The sequence below is a fragment of the Chiloscyllium punctatum genome, chromosome 13 (genome assembly GCF_047496795.1).
Source record: "Chiloscyllium punctatum isolate Juve2018m chromosome 13, sChiPun1.3, whole genome shotgun sequence".
NCBI lineage: Eukaryota > Metazoa > Chordata > Chondrichthyes > Orectolobiformes > Hemiscylliidae > Chiloscyllium > Chiloscyllium punctatum.
In genome coordinates, this window is record NC_092751.1 from 80,389,691 (window position 1) to 80,409,964 (window position 20,274).

Sequence of the window (20,274 nt, forward strand, 5' to 3'; positions counted from 1 at the left end):
CATCGAGTGAGAAACCTTCCCGATATATTCACTACATCCTGTCACTGCCCCATCTGCAACTGTCACCCTCTCAGATATGTGGCTCTGTTTTCCACCCCCCTGCCAAACTAGGTTCAACCTTCCCGAATCACACGAGCAAATATCCTATCCAGGGCATTTGTGTCCCTCCAGTTCAGGTGCAACCCGTCCTTCATGTACCGGTCCCACCTTCTCCAGAAGGTATCCCAATGTTCTAAGGATCCGAAGCCCTCCCTCCTGCACCAGCCTCGCAGCCACGTGTTCGGCTGCATTCGGTGTCTGTTCCTCATCTCACTATTTTATGGCACCAGTAGTAAACCTGAGATCACTACACTACTTGTCCTGCTCTTCAGCTTCCAAACTAACTCCCTGTAGTCTCTTTTCAGATCCTCAATCCCTTTCCTGGCTATATCATTGGTGCCAATATGTACCACTATTTCTGGCTGCTCACCCTCCCCCTTCAGAATCTTGTAAACCCGATTGGCGACAACCTGGACCCTGGCACCAGGGAGGCAACGCAACTTCTGGGAGTCCCGTTCCTGACCACAAAATGTCCTGTCAAGCCATCTAACTACTGAGTTCCCTACCACTAGCTAGTCCCATTTGCCAGCACTTAGCCCATATCCCTCTTGGCTCTTCCTATTCATATACCCATCCAGATGCCTTTTTAAATGTTGAAATCTTACCAGACTCCTCTACTATTTCTGGCACCTCATTCCATACATACCACCCTCTACATGATAAAGTTGCCTCTTCGGTCTCTTTCAAATCTTTCCCCTTTCACCTTAAACCCATGCTGTCTGGTATTGGACTCTGCTACCCTGGGGAAAAGACCCTATCCTTGCTCCTCATTTTATCAACCGATTTAAGGTTACGCCTCAGCCTCTGACACTCCATGGCCCCAGCCTATTCAACGTTGTCCTGTACCTCAAACCCACCAATCCTGACAACATCCTCTTAAATCCTTTCTGAAGGCTTTCAAGCTTCACGACATCCTTCTAAAAGCAGAGAGATCAGAATTGAATGCAGTATTCCAAAGGAGGCCTAACTAATGTCCTGTATAGCTGCAACATGACCTCCAACCCCGATACTTAATGCACTGACCAATAAAGACAAGCATTCCGAATGCTGCCTTCATTATCCTGTCTACCTTTGACTCCACTTTCAACGAACTATGAACCTGCACTCCAAGGTCTCTTGTTCAGCAACACTCCCCAGAACCTTCCTATTAAGTGCATAAATCCTGCCCTGACTTGCCTTTCCAAAATACAGCACCTCCCATTTATCTAGATTAAACACCAACTGCCATTCCTCGGCCCATTTGAACCTGCACTTTGTAGTCTGAGTCTCTTTGTACTCTAAGGTAACCCCCTTCACTGTCCACTCCATCTCCAATTTTACTAACTATACCTCCTTTGTTCACATCTAAATCATTTATATAAATGATAAAAAGCAGTGGACCCAGGACTGATCCTCTGCCACACTGCTAGTTACAGGCCTCAGTGTGAAAAGCAACCCTCCACCAGAATTGAGCACAGTATTCATCAGTCCTCTTTGACTTTTTCTGAAGAAGTAACAATCAAGTTACTGAGCCATGTTGATTATCCCGAATCAGTCTTTGCCTTTCCAAATACGTGTAAATCCTGACCCTCTGGATTCCCTCACTGATGTCAGACTCACTGGTCTGTAGTTCCCTGGCTTTTCTTCACCATCTTTCTTAAATAGTGGCAAAACATTAGCCAATCTCCAGCTTCCGGCACATCGCCTGAGGCTATCAATTATGTAATTATCTACCACCATTTATGACTGGATGTGGCAGGATGCAAAGCTTAGACTGATCCATTAGTTGTGGGGTTGCTTAGCTCTGTTATTTGCTGCTTATGCTATTTGGCATGCAAGTAGACCTGTTTGGTAGCAACACCTGATTGACAGGAGAGATCCTGGTGATGGTGGTGTCTGGAACATAGTCATACTCTCACAATCATGCATTACAGGCAATGTCAAACTGGTGCTTGACTAGGCTGTCAGACCGCTCTCCCAATTTTGGCACTAGCTCCCAGATGTTAAGAGCATTTTGCAGGGTCAACAGGGTTGTTTTTGCTATTGTTTTATCTAGTGTCCAGGTCAATGCCAAGTGTATTGTATTTAAATTCCACCACTATGAATTGGTGAGATTCAAACCTGTGTTCTCAGAGCATTTATCGGTTGTCTGGATTAATAGTATAGCGATAATACCACTGGGCCATTGCCTCCCCTGCTTTGAATGATATCTTCACTTTTTTCTATTTGGGTTAAATTCCAGGCACATCCTATTAACAACTGTAGTAAATCTAATCATGCAAACTGGAGCAGTTTAAGAAGGCATCTCACTGTCACCTGTGAGGAACTTAGGGATGTGTGATAAATGCTGGTCTTGCCAGCAATATCCATATTTTTGTGACTCCTCTTTTAAAATGTTTTCAATGTTAATTCACCTGCTCCCTCAAAGCCTCCACATGAGCTAAAGGGATCAAGTCAGGAGTACACTGGAATACTCAGTTTGCATGGTTGGGGCCATTGTAACAGCACTTGAGACACTTAACCAGGAAAGAACAGTTCATTTGATTATTCTGTATTCATCCCCTTCACAGTGGCATGTTGGGGGTGTTCATCTGCAAAATGCATTACACTCAACAACGTAACTGCAGCATTTTCTTCCTTGTGACCTCTACCACTAAGAAGGACAAGTAACATGAGTTGTGTGAAAACCCATCGTCTCCAAGTTCCCTTTTCTGCCACAGTGCTCGTGACTGGGAATAGGCAATAAACTTAACGCTGTCAGCGTCAATTCCATTCTGAGAAAAAAATACTCAGCCCTTGCATGGTCACACAGCCTTTCAACACTGTCTGGTCCGTGAGTTTCTGAAAGTTTTCCATATAAAGTTGAAATGTTTTTATCAGCTTGCACAGATCAAGCTGCTAATGCTAACATGACTTAGTCATGCAGTTAAATCTCTCACTATTGGCTTACTCAATTTATGATGCATATACATCCTTTCATACATTGTTTCTTTATCCTTTCCCAAATAGGTGTTACGGTAGTCAATTTTTGGGTCCCATTTGCTTTGCTGAGAAGAGAATTTTCTAAAATTGTTCTAACTAATTGTACATGCACTTTTTTTTCCAAGTACTTTGCAAATGGACTTGTCACTTGAAACTTAGCTGGATTGGGTCAGCAAGATACAGCAACAACAATAATGAACACATCTTAGCTGCTTTTGAAGAACAGATTTCAGTGTAGTCAACTCACTCATTCATGGATTCTGCATCACAAAGCACCTTTAGGCAGCAGCTGAAAATGTGTTGTTGGAAAAGCGCAGCAGGTCAGGCAGCATCCGAGGAACAGGAGAATCGACGTTTCGGGCATCAGCCCTTCTTCAGGAATGAGGAAAGTGATGCCTGAAACGTCGATTCTCCTGTTCCTTGGATGCTGCCTGACCTGCTGCGCTTTTCCAGCAACACATTTTCGGCTCTGATCTCCAGCATCTGCAGTCCTCACTTTCCCCTCACCTTTAGGCAGCAGCAAAGTGGCATCTTTTAGGTTCTTGGTGTACATAGAATTGTCTATGTAATTGGTTTCCATGTTTGCTGCATTACAAGGTTGATAGATTTAAGGCATGGTTATCCAAAGAAAATGTGTTGGTGATCCCACACTTCAGACCCTTAAAATTAGTACAAGAGAGGTCCATTGGAAGAAATAATTGCAAGTGGAAAATGGAGTTGAATAGCAGACCAAGTATCATATCTTGGGGGCAATCCACATCACAGTAGAGGTGGTGTTGGATGTATTAGAATGTATGAAAGTGGATAAATTTCCAGGTCCTGACAAGATATAGCCAAGAACACTGCACGAGTCTAAACAAATAGTTGTGGGGACCCTGGCTGATATTTTCACATTGTTGTTAGCCATGCATGAGGTCCTGGAAGACTGGCGGGTAGGGAATATTCAGGAAGGGCTGCAAAGAAAAACCTAGGAACTGAATGTGTTTACGAAGATTCTGTGAGATAAGATATATGTGCATTTGGAAAGACAAGGTTTGATTAGGAATAGACAGCATAGCATTGTGCATGGGAGATTATGCCTTATAAATTTATTGGAGTTCTTTGAAGTGACCAGGAAAGTTGATGAGGGCAGGACTGTAGACTTGGTCTATATAGCTTTCATTGTAAGGCTGCTCTGGAAGATTAGATTGCATGGGATCCTGGGGAAGCTGGCAAATTAGATACATAATGAGCTTGATGGTAGGAAGCAGAGAGTAATAGTAGAAGGATGCTTGTTGGACTAGAGGCCTGTGACTAGTGGAGTACCTCAGGGGTCTGTGCTGGGCCCATTGTTGTTTTGTTATCTATATCAATGATTTCAATGAGAATGTACAAGGCATGATTAGTAAGTTTGCAGATGACACTAAAATAGGAGGTATCGTGGACAGTGAGGAAGGTTATCAGAAATTGCAGCAGGACCTTGATCAGCTGGGGAAGTGGGCCAAGAAATGGCAAATGGAGTTTAATATAGATTTTGACATCTTGCATTTTGGCAAGTCACATTAAGGTGGGAATTTTATGGTGAATGTTAGGGCCTTAAGGAGTGTAGTGGAAGAGAGGGACCTTGGAGTTCAGGTGCACAGATCTTTGAAAGTGGAGTCACAGGTAGATAGGACAGTGAAGAAGGCTGTTGGCTCACTGGCCTTCATCAGTCAGGGCATTGAGTATAAAAGTTGGGAAGTTATGTTGCAGTTGTACAGGATGTTGGTGAGGCCACACTTAGAAATATTGTGTTCAGTTTTGGTCACCTTGCCATAGGAAGGATGTTATTAAACTGGAAAGAGTGCAGAAGAAATTTACAAGGATGTTGCCAGGACTCTAGGGTCTGAGTTATTGGGAGAGGTTGTACAAGTTAGGACTTTTTCTTCAGAGTGTAGGAGACTGAGAGGTGAATCTTATACAAGTATATAAGATCATGAGAGGCATGGTTATGGTGGAAGCACTCAAGTCTTTCTCCCATGGTTAGGGAATTGAGGACTAGAGGGCATTAGTTTAAGGTTAGAGGGAAAGAATAAAAGAAATCCTGAGGGGCAACTTTTTTACATAGTGAAATTCATGTGGAATGAACTGCCAGTGGAAGTGATTGAGTGTTAAAATATTAACAACATTTGAAAGGCATTTGGGCCAATACATGGAAAGGAAAGGTTTAGAAGGATATGGGGTAAAAACAATGACTGCAGATGCTGGAAACCAGATTCTGGATTAGTGGTGCTGGAAGAGCACAGCAGTTCAGGCAGCATCCAAGGAGCAGTAAAATCGAAGTTTCGGGCAAAAGCCCTTCAGGAATAAAGCTTTTGCCCGAAACGTCGATTTCGAAGCTCCTTGGATGCTGCCTGAACTGCTGTGCTCTTCCAGTACCATTGATCCAGAATCTTAGAAGGATATAGGGCCTAGTGCAGGGAAATAGGGTTTGTGTTGATGAGCGTTTTGGTCAGCATGCACCAGCTTGGGCCAAAGGGTCTGTCTCTGTGTTGTAGGACTCTGACTCTAAGTAACCCCAAGATTAGTAGGGCATAGTTTGGATACCTCAGTTTGAAAACTGAGTCTTGCACGTAAAGATTGACTATCTGGGTGATGGTTTGGTGAACTGCGGTATTGATGGACCTGTACCCCAGCAAGGAAACAGAACTTTCAAAGCTTGAATGAAAGGAACATTTGTTTGTATCTTTGCAGATAACAGCAATATACCACATTGGACAGCTGCATTCAATGCTTGGGCTTCTTGGCAGGATGCATTGTTTTCTCGTGCTCCTTCAAATATGTCTGCATTGCATATTTTCTCATAATTACAATATTTTCAGTATCGTTGCACAATTTTTTTTTTCTTCCCTGACACCCTCCCCATTCCATCACACAGCAAACATATAATACAAAATATCTGGTCAGATCCTTCCCAGCAATATAATTAGAAACACTATATTCTAAATGTTATATGATACAATAAACAATCAGCCTGTCGACTAGTTTATATTTTAGGCTGCAATGATTTCATCTCGTGATGTTGTGATTGGTGTAATGCAGCAGCAGGGGTTCCCCAGTAAGGTCATCCTTGGTTTCCCTGTGCTGCTGGGATCCGTTTCCTGCATCGGTTTTGTATACCTGGTTTTGTGGCAGAGATTCCAAATCCATGGAAAAACTGCCTGGAAATGAAAGGCTTGAGGTGACAGCATGAAATTCTATTACAGCACTTGTCACAGCCATCTTGAGGTCTGCCTACTGGGCATAATGTCAGTTTATTATGCTGAAGTAGTACAGGGGACTTCTGAGGTGTTCTGGCCATTCTTTTTTGGCACTTCATATCACTAAATCTGATCTCATCTACGTCACCTTGTTATTTGGAGAGAGCTTGCTGCGCACAAGTTGGATACCACATTTCCTGTGTTGCATTAGTGATTGGTCAAAAGCACTTCATTGGTGATAAAATGTTTTAGCCTGTCCTGAGTTTGAATAAGATGCATGTAAATGACCTGTCTGTCTTCTGTTGTCTAGTGCAGTCTGCTTCTGACAATTTAGTCATTTTTGCAGTAAAACATTGAAATTAGTCACTGAGTTGAGGGCAATATAATGCAACAAATTCCAAAATGGAAATTGGTATTCCTTCATTGTCTTTGGGTCAAAATCACGAAACTGCACGTGTTGAATTCTAAGGGAAACACTTTCACCATAAAGACTGTAACAATTTGATGATTTTGAGGGGTTGGTGTTGAACTGGGGTGGACAAAGTTAAAAATCTCATGACACACCAGGTTATAGTCCAGCAGGCTTATCTGGAAGCACTAGCTTTTGGAGTCCTATTCCTTCAGGTTGTTGTAACAAAGGAGCAGTGCTCCAAAAGTTAGTGCTTCCAGATAAATCTGGTGTTGTGATTTTTAAGTTTGAGGATGAGTGACCATCACCACTTTGAGTGAAACGAAAGGTGGGTAACAAATGCTAGACTTAATTCAGTAAGCCACATTTCAAAGAAAATATTTTAAGATTCGTGTTCAAAAACTTTTTTAATCTGTCAACTTTGCAAAGTAGATTCTTTTGACATCTCTTTTTTTACATAAAGCTGACTTGTGAAATTGAGGCTGAGGGCCACTAAAGATGCAGACAAGGAATCTTTTTTTGCATATAGCTATACAAGGGAACCTCGGTTATCCGACATTTGGTTATCTGAATTTCGGATTATCTGGCAAGATTGCAAGGTCCCGATGCTTAGCTAAACTGTTATCTGGCATTCAATTATCTGGACTTCGATTAACCAAACAAAATAATTCCCGGTTGTGTACTTTGGATAATCGAGGTTCTTCTGTACTGTGTGTCACTCATCTGGGAGTATTTGCAGTTGCTCGTGATTGTCAAACTAAAGTCCTGAACTTGATGAACCCACAAATTTGCTAGAGAAACAAGAATTAGTGTGAGAGCACTGAATTGTAGCAATGCTATTCATAGTGCTTGAAAGAAGAGACAACTGTCCTTTTTTCCACAGTTGTAGATGGATAGTTCTCGAGTTCACTACTGTTACTGTAGACCTTCCTAACCTAGCATGTAAAGGGCATTTATTATTTTTATGCTCCTCCAGTCCTCAACTGTACTCAATATAGTCAACAGATTGTCTGAGTAATAATTTGGCGGGACATTTTCCATGAACACAAACATTTTGAGACAGCAGTTGGAAAAGGGCTGTGCAATAAGTATGTACAAACACAAGCACTTTGCAGTTGCCTCCTTTTAATACCTATTAAGGTTTGAGCACATATCAGTTATTAATTGTTGTTCCAACTACCCATCTCATCTTATTTGGTAAACAACTAAATTGATGTGTATTGCCATGTGTTGACAGATGTTGAAACGTAATGTGTTTTCTATTTCTTTTATAAGCATATAAACAGAGAAACAAAGAAGATAGGAGGAAGACATTTGGCCCTCCGAGTCTGGTCTGTCATTCATCACAATCATGGCTGATCATCCAACTCACCCTAATCCTGCTTGGTCCCCATTACCTTTGGTCCCATTCACTCCAAGTATTATATCTGGTCGCCCTTGCATGTATTCAATAGTTTGGCATCAACAACTTCCTGTGGAAATGAATTCCATAGACCCACCACTCGTTGGGTGAAAAGATGTCTCCTCATCTCCATCCTAAATGGTCCACCCAAGTCCTCACTCTATGACCCCAGGATGCACCCACCATCAGGACCATCCTCCCTGCACTTATGCTGTCTAGTCCTGTTAGAAAATTTTGTAAGTCTCTATGAAATCCCCCCCCCCCCCTCAGTCCTCTGAACTCCAGCAAAAACAATACTAACCTAGTCAATCTCCTTGTACGTCGAATCAGCCTGGTAAACCTTTTGCTGTCCTCCCTCAAAAGCAAAAGCATCATTCCTCAGAAAAGGAGACGAAAACTGCACGCACACTATTCCAGGTGTGGCCTCGCCAAAACCCTGTACAACTGCAACAGCACATCCCTGCTCCTGTGCTCAGCCTCTTGCAATGAAGGCTAACATACCATTTGCCTTCACTCGCACCTTCCAGTTTAAGCCAGTCAGGAAGCAATCTGCTGCCTTGGTTTTGCTTGCAAAGTGAATAAGGATATTGTGAAACTTGAAAAGAGTTCAACAAAGATTTATGAGGATTTTGCCAGGGTTGGAGGCTTTAAGCTATGGGAAGAGGCTGAATAGGCTGGGTTTTGTTTTTATCTGGAGCGTTGGAGGCTGAGAGGTGACCTTCAGATTTATAAAATTCATGAGGGGCATGGTTAAGATAAATAGTCTTTTTCCTGGGGTGGGGGTATCCAGAACTAGAGGGCATAGGTTTAGAGTAAAAGGAGAAAGATATAAAAGGGACGGAAGGGGCAACCTTTTCATGCAGCGGGTGGTGCGTGTATGGAATGAGGAAGTGGTGGAGGATGGTACAATTACAACATTTTAAAAGGCATCTGGATGGGTACATGAATAGGAACGGTTTAGAGGGATATGGGCCAAGTGCTGGCAAATGGGACTAAATTAGGTTAGGACATCTGGTTGACATGGATGATTTGGACCGAAGGGTCTGCTTCTATGTTGTGCATCTCTATGACACAATGAAATAGCCTTGCGTTTATCCAAATTATCCTGCATCTGCCATTGATTTTGTCCACTCACCCAGTCTGTCCGGATCATGCTGAAGCATATTTGCACCTTCGTCACAATTCACCCTCCCATCCAGCTTGGTATCATCTCCAAACTTTGAGATGTTACATTTTGTTCTTGCATCCAAATTGTTAATATATTGTGAAATTGCACTAATAGGACCTAGCACTGATCCCTGTGGAACCCCACCAGTTACTGCCTGCCAATTTGAAAAGGACCCATTAATTCCTACTGTTTCCTTTCTACCAACCAGCTTTCGACCCATCTCAATGTACTTCCCCAATCCTTTAATCTTGCTCAGAAATCTCTTATGCAGGACTTCGTCAAATACTTTGTGAAAGTCCAAATATACCATGTTGACTGGCTCTCCCTTGTCAACTCTACTCGTTACATTTTCATAGAATGCCAACAGACTTGTCAAGCATGATTTTTCCCTTCATAACTCCATGCTGACTCTGTCTGATCCTGCCACTTCTTTTTAAATGCTCCGCTGTGAAGCCCTTTAATGGACTTAAGAATTTTACGACTAGCGAAGTTAGGTTTACTGGTCTATAATTTCCTGTTTTCTCTCTACCTCCCTTTTTGAATATTGGAGTAACATTAGCTACTTGCCAATCTGAATGGAGTCTCTGAGGTGTAGAATCATGGAAGATGACTACCAATGCATCTACTGTTTCAAGAGCCACTTCCTTAAGTACTCCGAGATTTAGATAATCAGGCCCTGGGGACTTATCCACCTTCCATCTCCTCAATTTTCCCAGCATTCTTTCTTTACTAATATTGATCTCCCTTCGTTCTTACCTCTCACTGCATCTTGTATTCTCCAACATTTCTGATATCTATCTTGTTTTCTTTCCTGAAGGCAGAGCCAAAATATGTACTTTGATTGTTCAGCCATTTCTTTGTATATTATACCTCTTCCCGTCCCCAGCCCCCACCCCACACCCCACACCCGGCCTCACCATGTTTCTGTCCCTAGAGGACCTATATTTGTCTTCACCAATCTTTCTCTTCATGTACATGTAGAAACTTTTAGTGTCAGTCTTTATGTTCCCTGCAAGCTGACTTTTGCTCTTCTTAGTCAATCACTTCGTCCATCTTTGCTGAATTTTTAAACTTTTCCCAATCCTCTCAGCTATTTTTCTTTGGCCAATCTGTATGCTTTTCCTTGGATTGGACACGATCTCTAATTTCCTTTGTAATCCATGGATTGGCCCTCTTACCCATTTTGCTTCTGTGCCAGACAGGAATAAACAGTTGTTGCAGGTCCTCCATGCATTCCTTGAATGTTTGCTGTTGTCTATCCGCTGTCATCCCTTTAAGTAACTCTCCCAATCTATCTGTGTAGTTGTGTAATGGTCAGAAAGTTTGTTTTGATGATATGAATGTTAATTGAGAATTTATGTTGGTGTGTCTATACAGGAGAAATTTGAATTTAGTGTCTTGTCTCATTGTCAGCATCGTCCTGTTTCCCACCATCAGTCGAAGCAAAATGCTCAGACGCTTAATGGTTTTACCTCCATCTTTATTCCGGGCCCTCAGAGAGGAATGACTGCCCAAGTGCACAGAGACATGCATTCATGGTCTTCTCTGGAATAGCAGTTTCTCAATGAACTATATAGTCATTTTACAGGGAGGAGCATCCAGATACGGCAGCATACATATAATTGGGTGACTGCTACAATCAATGAGTATCAGTAGCAGAGGCAAAGCCCTTTAATGTTATATAATGAATGTTCTTAACCTTGTTAACCGGATTCACACAATAGATACTTTTCCCCTTGTTAGCTGATCTTGCGTACTGAATGCTTTCACTATTGTTAAATGGTTCTGCATAATGACTACTTTAGCACCTTGTTAACCCATTACCCTTGCCTCAGCACCTGATTAAGTGCAAGTTCTTATCTGATCTGAGTCATGCTCAGCTGAACCTCTTGTTTCACTAAACTCAGAACTAACTACTATTAGTTAGGAACTAGGGCGTCTAAATTGAGAACAGATGTTCTCAGGGAAATGCACGACAGAAGTGTGGAGGTTGTTTAAGAATCACTTGCAGGACGGCAGGGAAAGATTTAAGTTCTGAATTTTGTGAAACAAGAGGTTCAGCTGAGCATGACAGGTTTGTCCGACTGAGGCAAGGAAGGGGTGGTAGGTTGAAAGAACCTTGGGTGGCAAGTGATGTGGAACAGTGGTTAGCACTGCTGCCTCAGAGCGCCAGAGACCTGGGTTCAATTCCCGCCTCAGGCGACTGACTGTGTGGAGTTTGCACGTTCTCCCCGTGTCTGCGTGGGTTTCCTCTGGGTGCTCCGGTTTCCTCCCACAGTCCAAAGATGTGCAGGCCAGGTGAATTGGCCATGCTAAATTGCCCATAGTGTTAGGTAAGGGGCAAATGGAGGGCAATGGGTGGGTTGCGCTTCGGCGGGTTGGTGTGGACTTGTTGGGCCGAAGGGCCTGTTTCCACGCTGTAATGTAATCTAATCTAAAAAAAAATCTAATCTAATCTAAAAACATCCAGTCCAGAGGAAGAAGGAAGCTTAAGGTTGAGGAGGCAAGGATCAGACAGGACTTTGGAGATTTGCAAGGTAGCCAGAAAGGAACTGAAGAATGGACTTGAGAGTGAGAAAGGGACCTGAAAAAGCTTTAGTGGGTAAGATTAAAGACAACTCTAAGGCATTCTACACACTTATGTGAGCATCAAGAGGATGGCCAGAGCGAGGGTAGGGCCGATCAGGGATAGTGGAGCAAACTTGTGCCTGGTCATAGGGGAGGTCCTTAATGAATACTTTGCTTCATTACCCACTACGGAGAAGGACATTGACAGTTCGGAGGACAGTGTGAAACAGGGAGATAGGCTTGAACGGGTTGATGTTTGGAAGGAGGATATGCTGAAAAATTTGAAAAATATAAGGATAGATAAATCCCCTGGGTCAAACAGGATATACCCTGGGATACTACAGAAAGTGAGGGAAGAGATTGCTGCGCTTTTGGATATTATCCTTGCATCCTCATTGTCCACTGGAGTAGTGCCAAATGATTGGGGGGGGGGGGGGGGTGACAAGAAAGGGGATAGGGATAACTCTGGGAATTATAGACCAGTCAGTCTTAGGTGGGCAAATATTGGAGTGGATTCTGAGAGACTGGGTTTATGATTACTTGGAAAACCATGGTTTGATTAAAGATAGTCAGCATGCCTTTGAGAGGGGTAGGTCATGCCTCACAAGCCTTATTGGGGATGTGACAAAATGCATTGAAGGTAAAGAAGTGGATTTTAGCAAGGCATTTGATAAGGTTCCCCATGGTAGGCTCATTCAGAAATTAAGGAGGCATGGGATACAGGGAAGTTTGACTGTCTGGATACAGAATTGACTGGCCCATAGACAGAGGGTGGGGTAGATGGAAAGTATTCAGCTTGGAGCCCAGTGACCAGTGATGTTCTGCAGGGATCTGTTCTGGGACCTGTACTCTTGGTGAATTTTATAAATGACTTGGGTGAGGAAGTGGAAGGGTGGGTTAATAAGTTTGCCGATGACATGAAGGTTGGTGGAGTTGTGGATTGTGTGGAGGGCTGTTGTTAGTTACAATGGGATATTGTCAGGATGCAGAGCTGGGTTGATAACTGGCAGACGGAGTTTAATCTGGAAAACTGAAGGCATTCACTTTCGAAGGTCAAATTTGAATGCAGAGTACAGGGATAAAGTCAGTATTCTTGGCAGTGTGGAGGAACAGAGGGATCTTGGTGTCCATGTCTATAGATCCCTCAGAATTGCCACCCAATTGGATGGGGTTGTTAAGGCGTTTGGTGTGTTGGCTTTCATTAGCAAGGGAATTGAGATTGAGTTTGAGTCCTGAGGTTATGCTGCAGCTCTAGAGAGCCCTGGTTAGACCATACTTGGAATATTGTGTTCAATTCTCGTCATCTCATTTTGGGAAAAATGTGGAAGAGGGTGCAGAGGAGATTGACCAGGATGTTACTTGGACTGGAGGACATGTCTTATGAAGAAAGATTGCGGGGCTAGGACTTTTCTCATTGCAGCAAAGAAGCATGCGAGGTGACTTGATCAACGTGTACAAGATGGAGAGGCAGAGATAGTGGATAGCCAGAGACTTTTTCCCGGGGTGGAAATGGCTATCACAAGAGGGCATAATTTTAAGGTGATTGGAGAAGTGTTTAGACGAGGTGTCTGAGATGGGTTCTTCACACAGTGTGATGGGTGCGTGGAATGCAATGTGAGCAATAGTCATAGACTTGGATACATTAGGAACATGTAAGGAACATGATAGGTGTATGAAGGCTATGCAGGTTAGTTTGATCTTCGAGTAGGATAAAAAGTCGGTACAATATTGAAGGCTGAAGGACCTGTCCGTGCTGTACTGCTCAATGTTCTATGTAGATGTTGGTCAGCACACCAGGATGTTCAAGTGATGGCATGAAATCTTTTTCTTCCAATGACTAGGCAGTTGAAGCCTCCAATTAATAGCTTTTCTGAGAGATGGCACTGACCGTTAATGTGTTTGTGTAGAACATGTGTTTAAGGTGCTCAAGTGGGACTGACTCCATAGCTTTGTGACTCTGAAATTTGTGTGAAACCCTCCGAGGCTGGTGTGAGTCATATTTAAGAGCTTTATTGGGAAAGCATCAAAATTAGCCAATTTACGAGTGAGGGTTTGAACATATATTTCACATGCAGTAAAATAATACATTCTTAAGGCTGTATAGGAGACTTTTATAAAAACTGTAGTCAGTGTGTTGGTTGGGCGGGGGGGGGGGGGTGTAATCTCTCCCTCTCCCTCTCCCTCTCCCTCTCCCTCTCCCTCTCCCTCTCCCTCTCCCTCTCCCTCTCCCTCTCCCTCTCCCTCTCCCTCTCCCTCTCCCTCTCCCTCTCCCTCTCCCTCTCCCTCTCCCTCTCCCTCTCCCTCTCCCTCTCCCTCTCCCTCTCCCTCTCCCTCTCCCTCTCCCCTGTCTGTCTGACTCGCGCTCTCTCGCTCGCACTCACTCTCCTGTTAATACCAAGTGCTAAATGAGGTGTTTGTAGCTGTTGATTGCCCTCTGCAGGGGTTCCTCAGTGTAGTATCCCGGGCCCATCTGTTTTCAGTTGTTTTATCAATGACCTCTTCATAAAATCAGAAATGGAGCTGTTCTCTGCACTTCTGCTTGGCTACTGAAGCAGACTGTGTTCATGTGCAGCAGGACCTGGTCAACACTCATGCTTGGGCTCAAAATTGGCAAATAATTTGATCCATAGGTGCTAGCCAATTACTGTTTCAAACAGGAGATAATTTAATCATCTTGCCTTGATGTTCACTTGTATTACCATTGCTGAATTTCCCTCTGTCATCATCCTGTGGAGTTGCCATTGACGACCTGATCTGAACCGGAGAAGCCAAATAAATGCTGTGGCTGAAGGAGCAGGCCAGGCGCTAGGAATTCAGTGTGTGATTCACCGCCTGTCTTCCTATGCCTGTACACAAGTAGGGTATAAATCAAGAGTGTGACAGAGTGCTTTCCACTTGCCTGCATGAGTGTAGCTCCAAAAACATTTGAAGCTTGATACTATCCACACACGTTGGCCCACTTCCACCCATCACCTTCGATATTCACTGATGGACAAATAAACAGTACAATAACTGCTGTTAAATATGCACAACGGCAACTCACTAAAGCTCCTCTGATAGCACCTTCAAAGCCTGTGTTCACCTAGAAGCACAAGGCCAGTAAGTGCATAGAACACAGTGACTTCTAAGCCACATGCCATTCTGATTTAAAACTATTCTTGCAGATTTTTCACTCTTGAACTCCTTGAACTCCCTCCCTGACAGCATGGTGTTCCTACATCCTAAGAACTACAGTGGTTTAAGACCACAATGTCAGGTCAGTTAGCAATGGGTAATAAATGCTTGCTTAACCAATAATAGCCTCATCCCATGAATGAATAATCTAAAAGATAAGTTTTTTTTTCCTTTTAATTTTGGGTGAAAATTTGCAAATAGACATTTCAGCTGCTTCAAGAGGTTTTTCATATCCCTGGTTTCATGGAATATTGTTTTTAGATATTTTGTCCTTCCCCCTTTTTACTTCATGGATGACCACTGCCTTGGAGTACTTTGCTCATGTATCCACCTAAGTGATCAAGGTTATTGACAAGTTATTTTAAAGGTGGAACCTCATAACTGATTGCAATCATTTTTTCATTCAGTGTGATTGCTGATGCCCTATATTGTGAGCACTTCACTGGTCATTGTTCTTTTCCTTATCTCTGGTGCACTGAGCTGTAGGCTTCTGTTGCTGACATCAGACTTAGTCTAAACCGCAGATTAAGTCTATGCTGCTTGGACAGTGTGGCTTAGAACAATACTTGCAGTTTCATTATTTGCTAAACTGTCATAGCTTCCTGAGATCAATCGCAATTGAGAACAGATGGCAAACTGAGGAACAAACTTTTTCTTGTTGATCACTTGAACTGTCAGAATTTGTCAGTATTTAATGCAGAGAGATCTGTTGCAATACATTTTTGTCTTTAGTTCCTTTTTCCCTCTCCCACATTATATTAGTCCAACACCAAATTAGTTGCCAAATCTTTGTATTACTTTGATTTTTAGATCAATGTAGTAAATCAGTGCCAGTTGTCTGTTTTTGTTCAAAGTAATTGATGAATTTTACTTTTTCTTTGACTCCTTCCCTGCAGCTGTCCCCTTTCCACCAACCCATCGCTTGACATTTGACGAGGTCTTTGACACCAATGGAAAACCTAGGGTAGATGTTCTGAAAAATCATTTAATTAAAGAAGGTCGGGTAGAGGAAGAAATTGCACTTAGAATTATTAATGATGGAGCTGAAATCCTGCGAAGAGAAAAGACCATGATTGAAGTGGAAGCACCAATAACAGGTAAGGAGCCAGATAGCTTCCTGTGCTGTGGTATACACTCAGTAAATCTCTTGCTGATTTAAAATGTTGTTTTCCTCATCTCACTTTTCTCTCACCCATCAGTAGTCAAATAAAGACAAAACCAAGTTGGTGTGTGCGCCCATATGTCTGTCGGGTGAGAATCCCTATTGGAGCTTCAATTGGGTTTGATGCTGTCCTCTGAATGTAACAGGGTGAAATTAATGCCAAATATGTAAAACAATTTTATAAACTAATCTATAAATGGTCAGATAAAAATCCAAATGAAGGATAATTTTATGAAAGAAAGCAAGCACTTTCTTTGCTATAAAGAAGAAAGAAAATGTTACAAATATTATGTCACAAACAATAACTTGAATTGGTCTGTTGAAGCCAAATCCCTAAAATGATAAGAACCTTAAATTGGCTTGTTCCTGACTGCTCCCTATGAATAGTATTTTTTTCTCGATGCATTCTTCACCCATCTTCCAAATGATTGTACACAGGTTATAGGCCTATATACTGTAATGCATGGTGGCACAGTGGTTAACACTGCTGCCTCTCAGTGCCAGAGACCTGGGTTCAATTTCTGCCTCAGGCAATTGCGTGGAGTTTGCACATTCTCCCCGTGTCTACGTGGGTTTCCTCCGGGTGCTCCGGTTTCCTCCCACAGTCCAAAGATGTGCAGGTCAGGTGAACTGGCCATGCTAAATTGTCCCATAGTGTTAGGTGAAGGGGTAAATGTAGGGGAATGGGTCTGGGTGGGTTGCTGTTCGGAGGGTCGGTGTGGACTTGTTGGGCCGAAGGGCCTGCTCCCACGCTGTAAGTAATCTAATCTAAATGATATTGTGGAACTTGCTCCTTTTTCTAAATCGAGACATTAAACTTAATAATTTACTGGTTAATTAATTGTAAGATGACTTAGTGGGAGTAGGAGCCGCACTGTACAAACCAAAAGTTATTGATTGAAGGTCAGTATGGAATTAGCTAACTTAAAAAAAAGTTTCCATGAATTGAGTAAGACTAGCAAGGTCAGCATTTATCAATCCATGCTTGCCCTGGAAAAGGTGGCGTTGAGCCACATTCTTCAGTGCATCTGTATATGTGTTGTTAGGAAGGGAGTTCCAGGATTTTGGCACAGTGCATCAAAGCAATGGTGATAGCTCAAAGTTAGTGATGTGTGGCTTGGAGGATGCCTGCAGGTGTTGGTGTTCCCATACATCCGTCACCCTTGTGTTTTCTAACTGGTAGCTATCACGAGTTTGAAAGACATTTTAGAAAGTTTGGTTAATTCCTGTACTGCATCTACTTAGTTATATACACTGCTACCACTGTACACCAGTGGTGGATGGGGTGCCAGTTAAACAAGCTGCTGTTGGCCTAGATATGTCCAGCTTCTTGAATTTTGTTGGAGCTACATTCATCCTGGTTAAATGGGGAATATTCCATCACAGAAATGATTTGGACCCTGTTAATTACGGCTAAGCTTTGGGTTTGAAAGGAGGGGAGTTACTTGCTGCAGATTCCCAGACTTTGACCTGTCCTCATAGCCATTGTCTTCATATGGCTATTCCAGTTTATTTCTGGTCAGTGGTGAGTGTTAACCTCCAGCTTGTTCATAGTGGGTGGACTCAGTGTTTGAAACGTCATTTAATATGAATGAAGATGGTTAGGTTCTTCCGTATCTTGAGATGGCATGAATATTACTTGCCACTTAACCAATCTGGATGTCGTCCAGGTCTTGCTACATAATGGTGCAGACTGGATGAATTTCAAAAAAATGCTAAACTTAGTACAATCATCAGTGAACGCAACTTGTGGGTTTCTGCTGAAGGGATGTTCACTGAAAAGTTTGAAGATAGTTGGATCTCGAACAGTACTCCTGAAAAACTCCTGTAGCAATGTTCTTGGGCTGAGATGATTGAGCTCCAACAGCTGCATCCATTTTCCTTTGTGTTCATTATGACTTGAACCAGCAGAGAGTTTCCTCTTTGATTCCCATTGACTTCAATTTTGCCAGCATTCCTTAACATCAAAACAGCATTTAGAGTCATAGAGATGTACAGCACGGAAACAGACCCGTCCATGCCGACCAGATATCCCATCCCAATCTAGCCCCACCTGCCAGCACCCGGCCCATATCCCTCCAAACCCTTCCTATTCATATACCCATCCAAATGCCTCTTGAATGTTGCAATTGTACCAGCCTCCACCACATCCTCTGGCAGCTCATTCCATCTACGTACCACCCTCTGCGTGAAAAAGTTGCCCCTTGGGTCTCTCTCATATTTTTCCCCCCTCAACCTAAACCTATGCTCTCTAGTTCTGGATTCCCTGACCCCAGGGAAAAGACTTTGTCTATTTATCCTATCCATGCCCCTCATAATTTTGTAAACCTCTATAAGGTCACCCCTCAGCCTCCGACGCTCCAGGGAAAACAACCCAGCCTGTTCAACCTCTCCCTGTAGCTCAGATCCTGGCAACCCTGGCAACTTCCTTGTAAATCTTTTCTGAACCCTTTCAAGTTTCACAACATCTTTTCGATAGGAAGGTGACTAGAAATGCATGCCGCAACATGACCTCCCAACTCCTGTACTCAAAACTCTGACCAATAAAGGAAAGAATACCAAATGCTGCTTTCACTATCCTATCTACCTGCGACTCCACTTTCAAGGAGCTAGGAACCTGCACTCCAAGGTCTCTTTTCTGGATTAGTGGTGCTGGAAGAGCACAGCAGTTCAGGCAGCATCCGAGGTTTAGCAATAAAATCGACGTTTCGGGCAAAAGCCCTTCATCAGGAATAAAGGCGGAGAGCCTGAAGTGTGGAGAGATAAGCTAGAGGAGGGTGGGGGTGGGGAGAAAGTAGCATAGAGTACAATGGGTGAGTGGGGGAGGGGATGAAGGTGATAGGTCAAGGAGGAGAGGGTGGAGTGGATAGGTGGAAAAGATGATAGGCAGGTAGGAAAAGTCATGGGGACAGTGCTGAGCTGGAAGTTTGGAACTGGGGTGAGGTGGGGGAAGGGGAAATGAGGAAACTGTTGAAGTCCACATTGATGCCCTGGGGTTGAAGTGTTTCGAGGCGGAAGATGAGGCGTTCTTCCTCCAGGCGTCTGGTGGTGAGGGAGCGGCGGTGAAGGAGGCCCAGGACCTCCCTGTCCTCGGCAGAGTGGGAGGGGGAGTTGAAATGTTGGGCCACGGGGCGGTTTGGTTGATTGGTGCGGGTGTCCCGGAGATGTTCCCTAAAGCACTCTGCTAGGAGGCGTCCAGTCTCCCCAGTGTAGAGGAGACCGCATCTGGAGCAATGGATACAATAAGTGATATTAGTGGATGTGCAGGTAAAACTTTGGATGTGGAAGGCTCCTTTAGGGCCTTGGATGGAGGTGAGGGAGGAGGTGTGGGCGCAGGTTTTACAGTTCCTGCGGTGGCAGGGGAAGGTGCCAGGGTGGGAGGATGGGTTGTAGGGGGGCGTGGACCTGACCAGGTAGTCACGGAGGGAACGGTCTTCGCGGAAGGAGGAAAGGGGTGGGGATGGAACTATATCCCTGGTGGTGGGTCTTTTTGGAGGTGGCGGAAATGTCAGCGGATGATTTGGTTTATGCGGAGGTTGGTAGGGTGGGAGGTGAGCACCAGGGGCGTTCTATCCTTGTTACGGTTGGAGGGGTGGGGTCTGAGGGCGGAGGTGCAGGATGTGGGCGAGATGTGTTGGAGGGCATCTTTAACCACATGGGAATGGAAATTGTGGCCTTTAAAGAAGGAGGCCATCTGGTGTGTTCTGTGGTGGAACTGGTCCTCCTGGGAACAGATACAGCGGAGATGGAGGAATTGGGAATATGGGATGGCATTTTTGCAAGAGGTAGGGTGGGAAGAGGTGTAATCGAGGTAGCTGTGGGAGTCGGTGGGTTTGTAAAATATGTCAGTGTCAAGTCGGTCTCATTAATGGAGATGGAGAGGTCCAGGAAGGGGAGGGAGGTGTCAGAGATGGTCCAGGTAAATTTAAGGTCAGGGTGGAATGTGTTGGTGAAGTTGATGAATTGCTCAACCTCCTCGCGGGAGCACGACGAGGTGCCAATGCAGTCATCAATGTAGCGGAAGAAGAGGTGGGGAGTGTAATTACGGAAGATCGACTTCTATGTAGCCAACACAGAGACAGGCATAGCTGGGGCACATACGTGTGCCCATGG

The 20,274-nt window shown here is 43.7% G+C and overlaps 1 protein-coding gene across 4 annotated transcripts in view; it reads left to right on the top strand.

The window, feature by feature from the left end:
- The window catches only part of LOC140484567 (serine/threonine-protein phosphatase 2B catalytic subunit beta isoform), a 121,393-nt gene that overhangs the window by 37,695 nt on the left and 63,424 nt on the right, over window positions 1–20,274 (top strand). For all 4 annotated transcript variants that reach the window (XM_072582949.1, XM_072582952.1, XM_072582951.1 and 1 more), the window contains exon 2: window positions 15,896–16,096. In XM_072582949.1, the coding sequence (XP_072439050.1) occupies window positions 15,896–16,096 (201 nt within the window). The remainder of the gene's footprint in view (window positions 1–15,895; window positions 16,097–20,274) is intronic.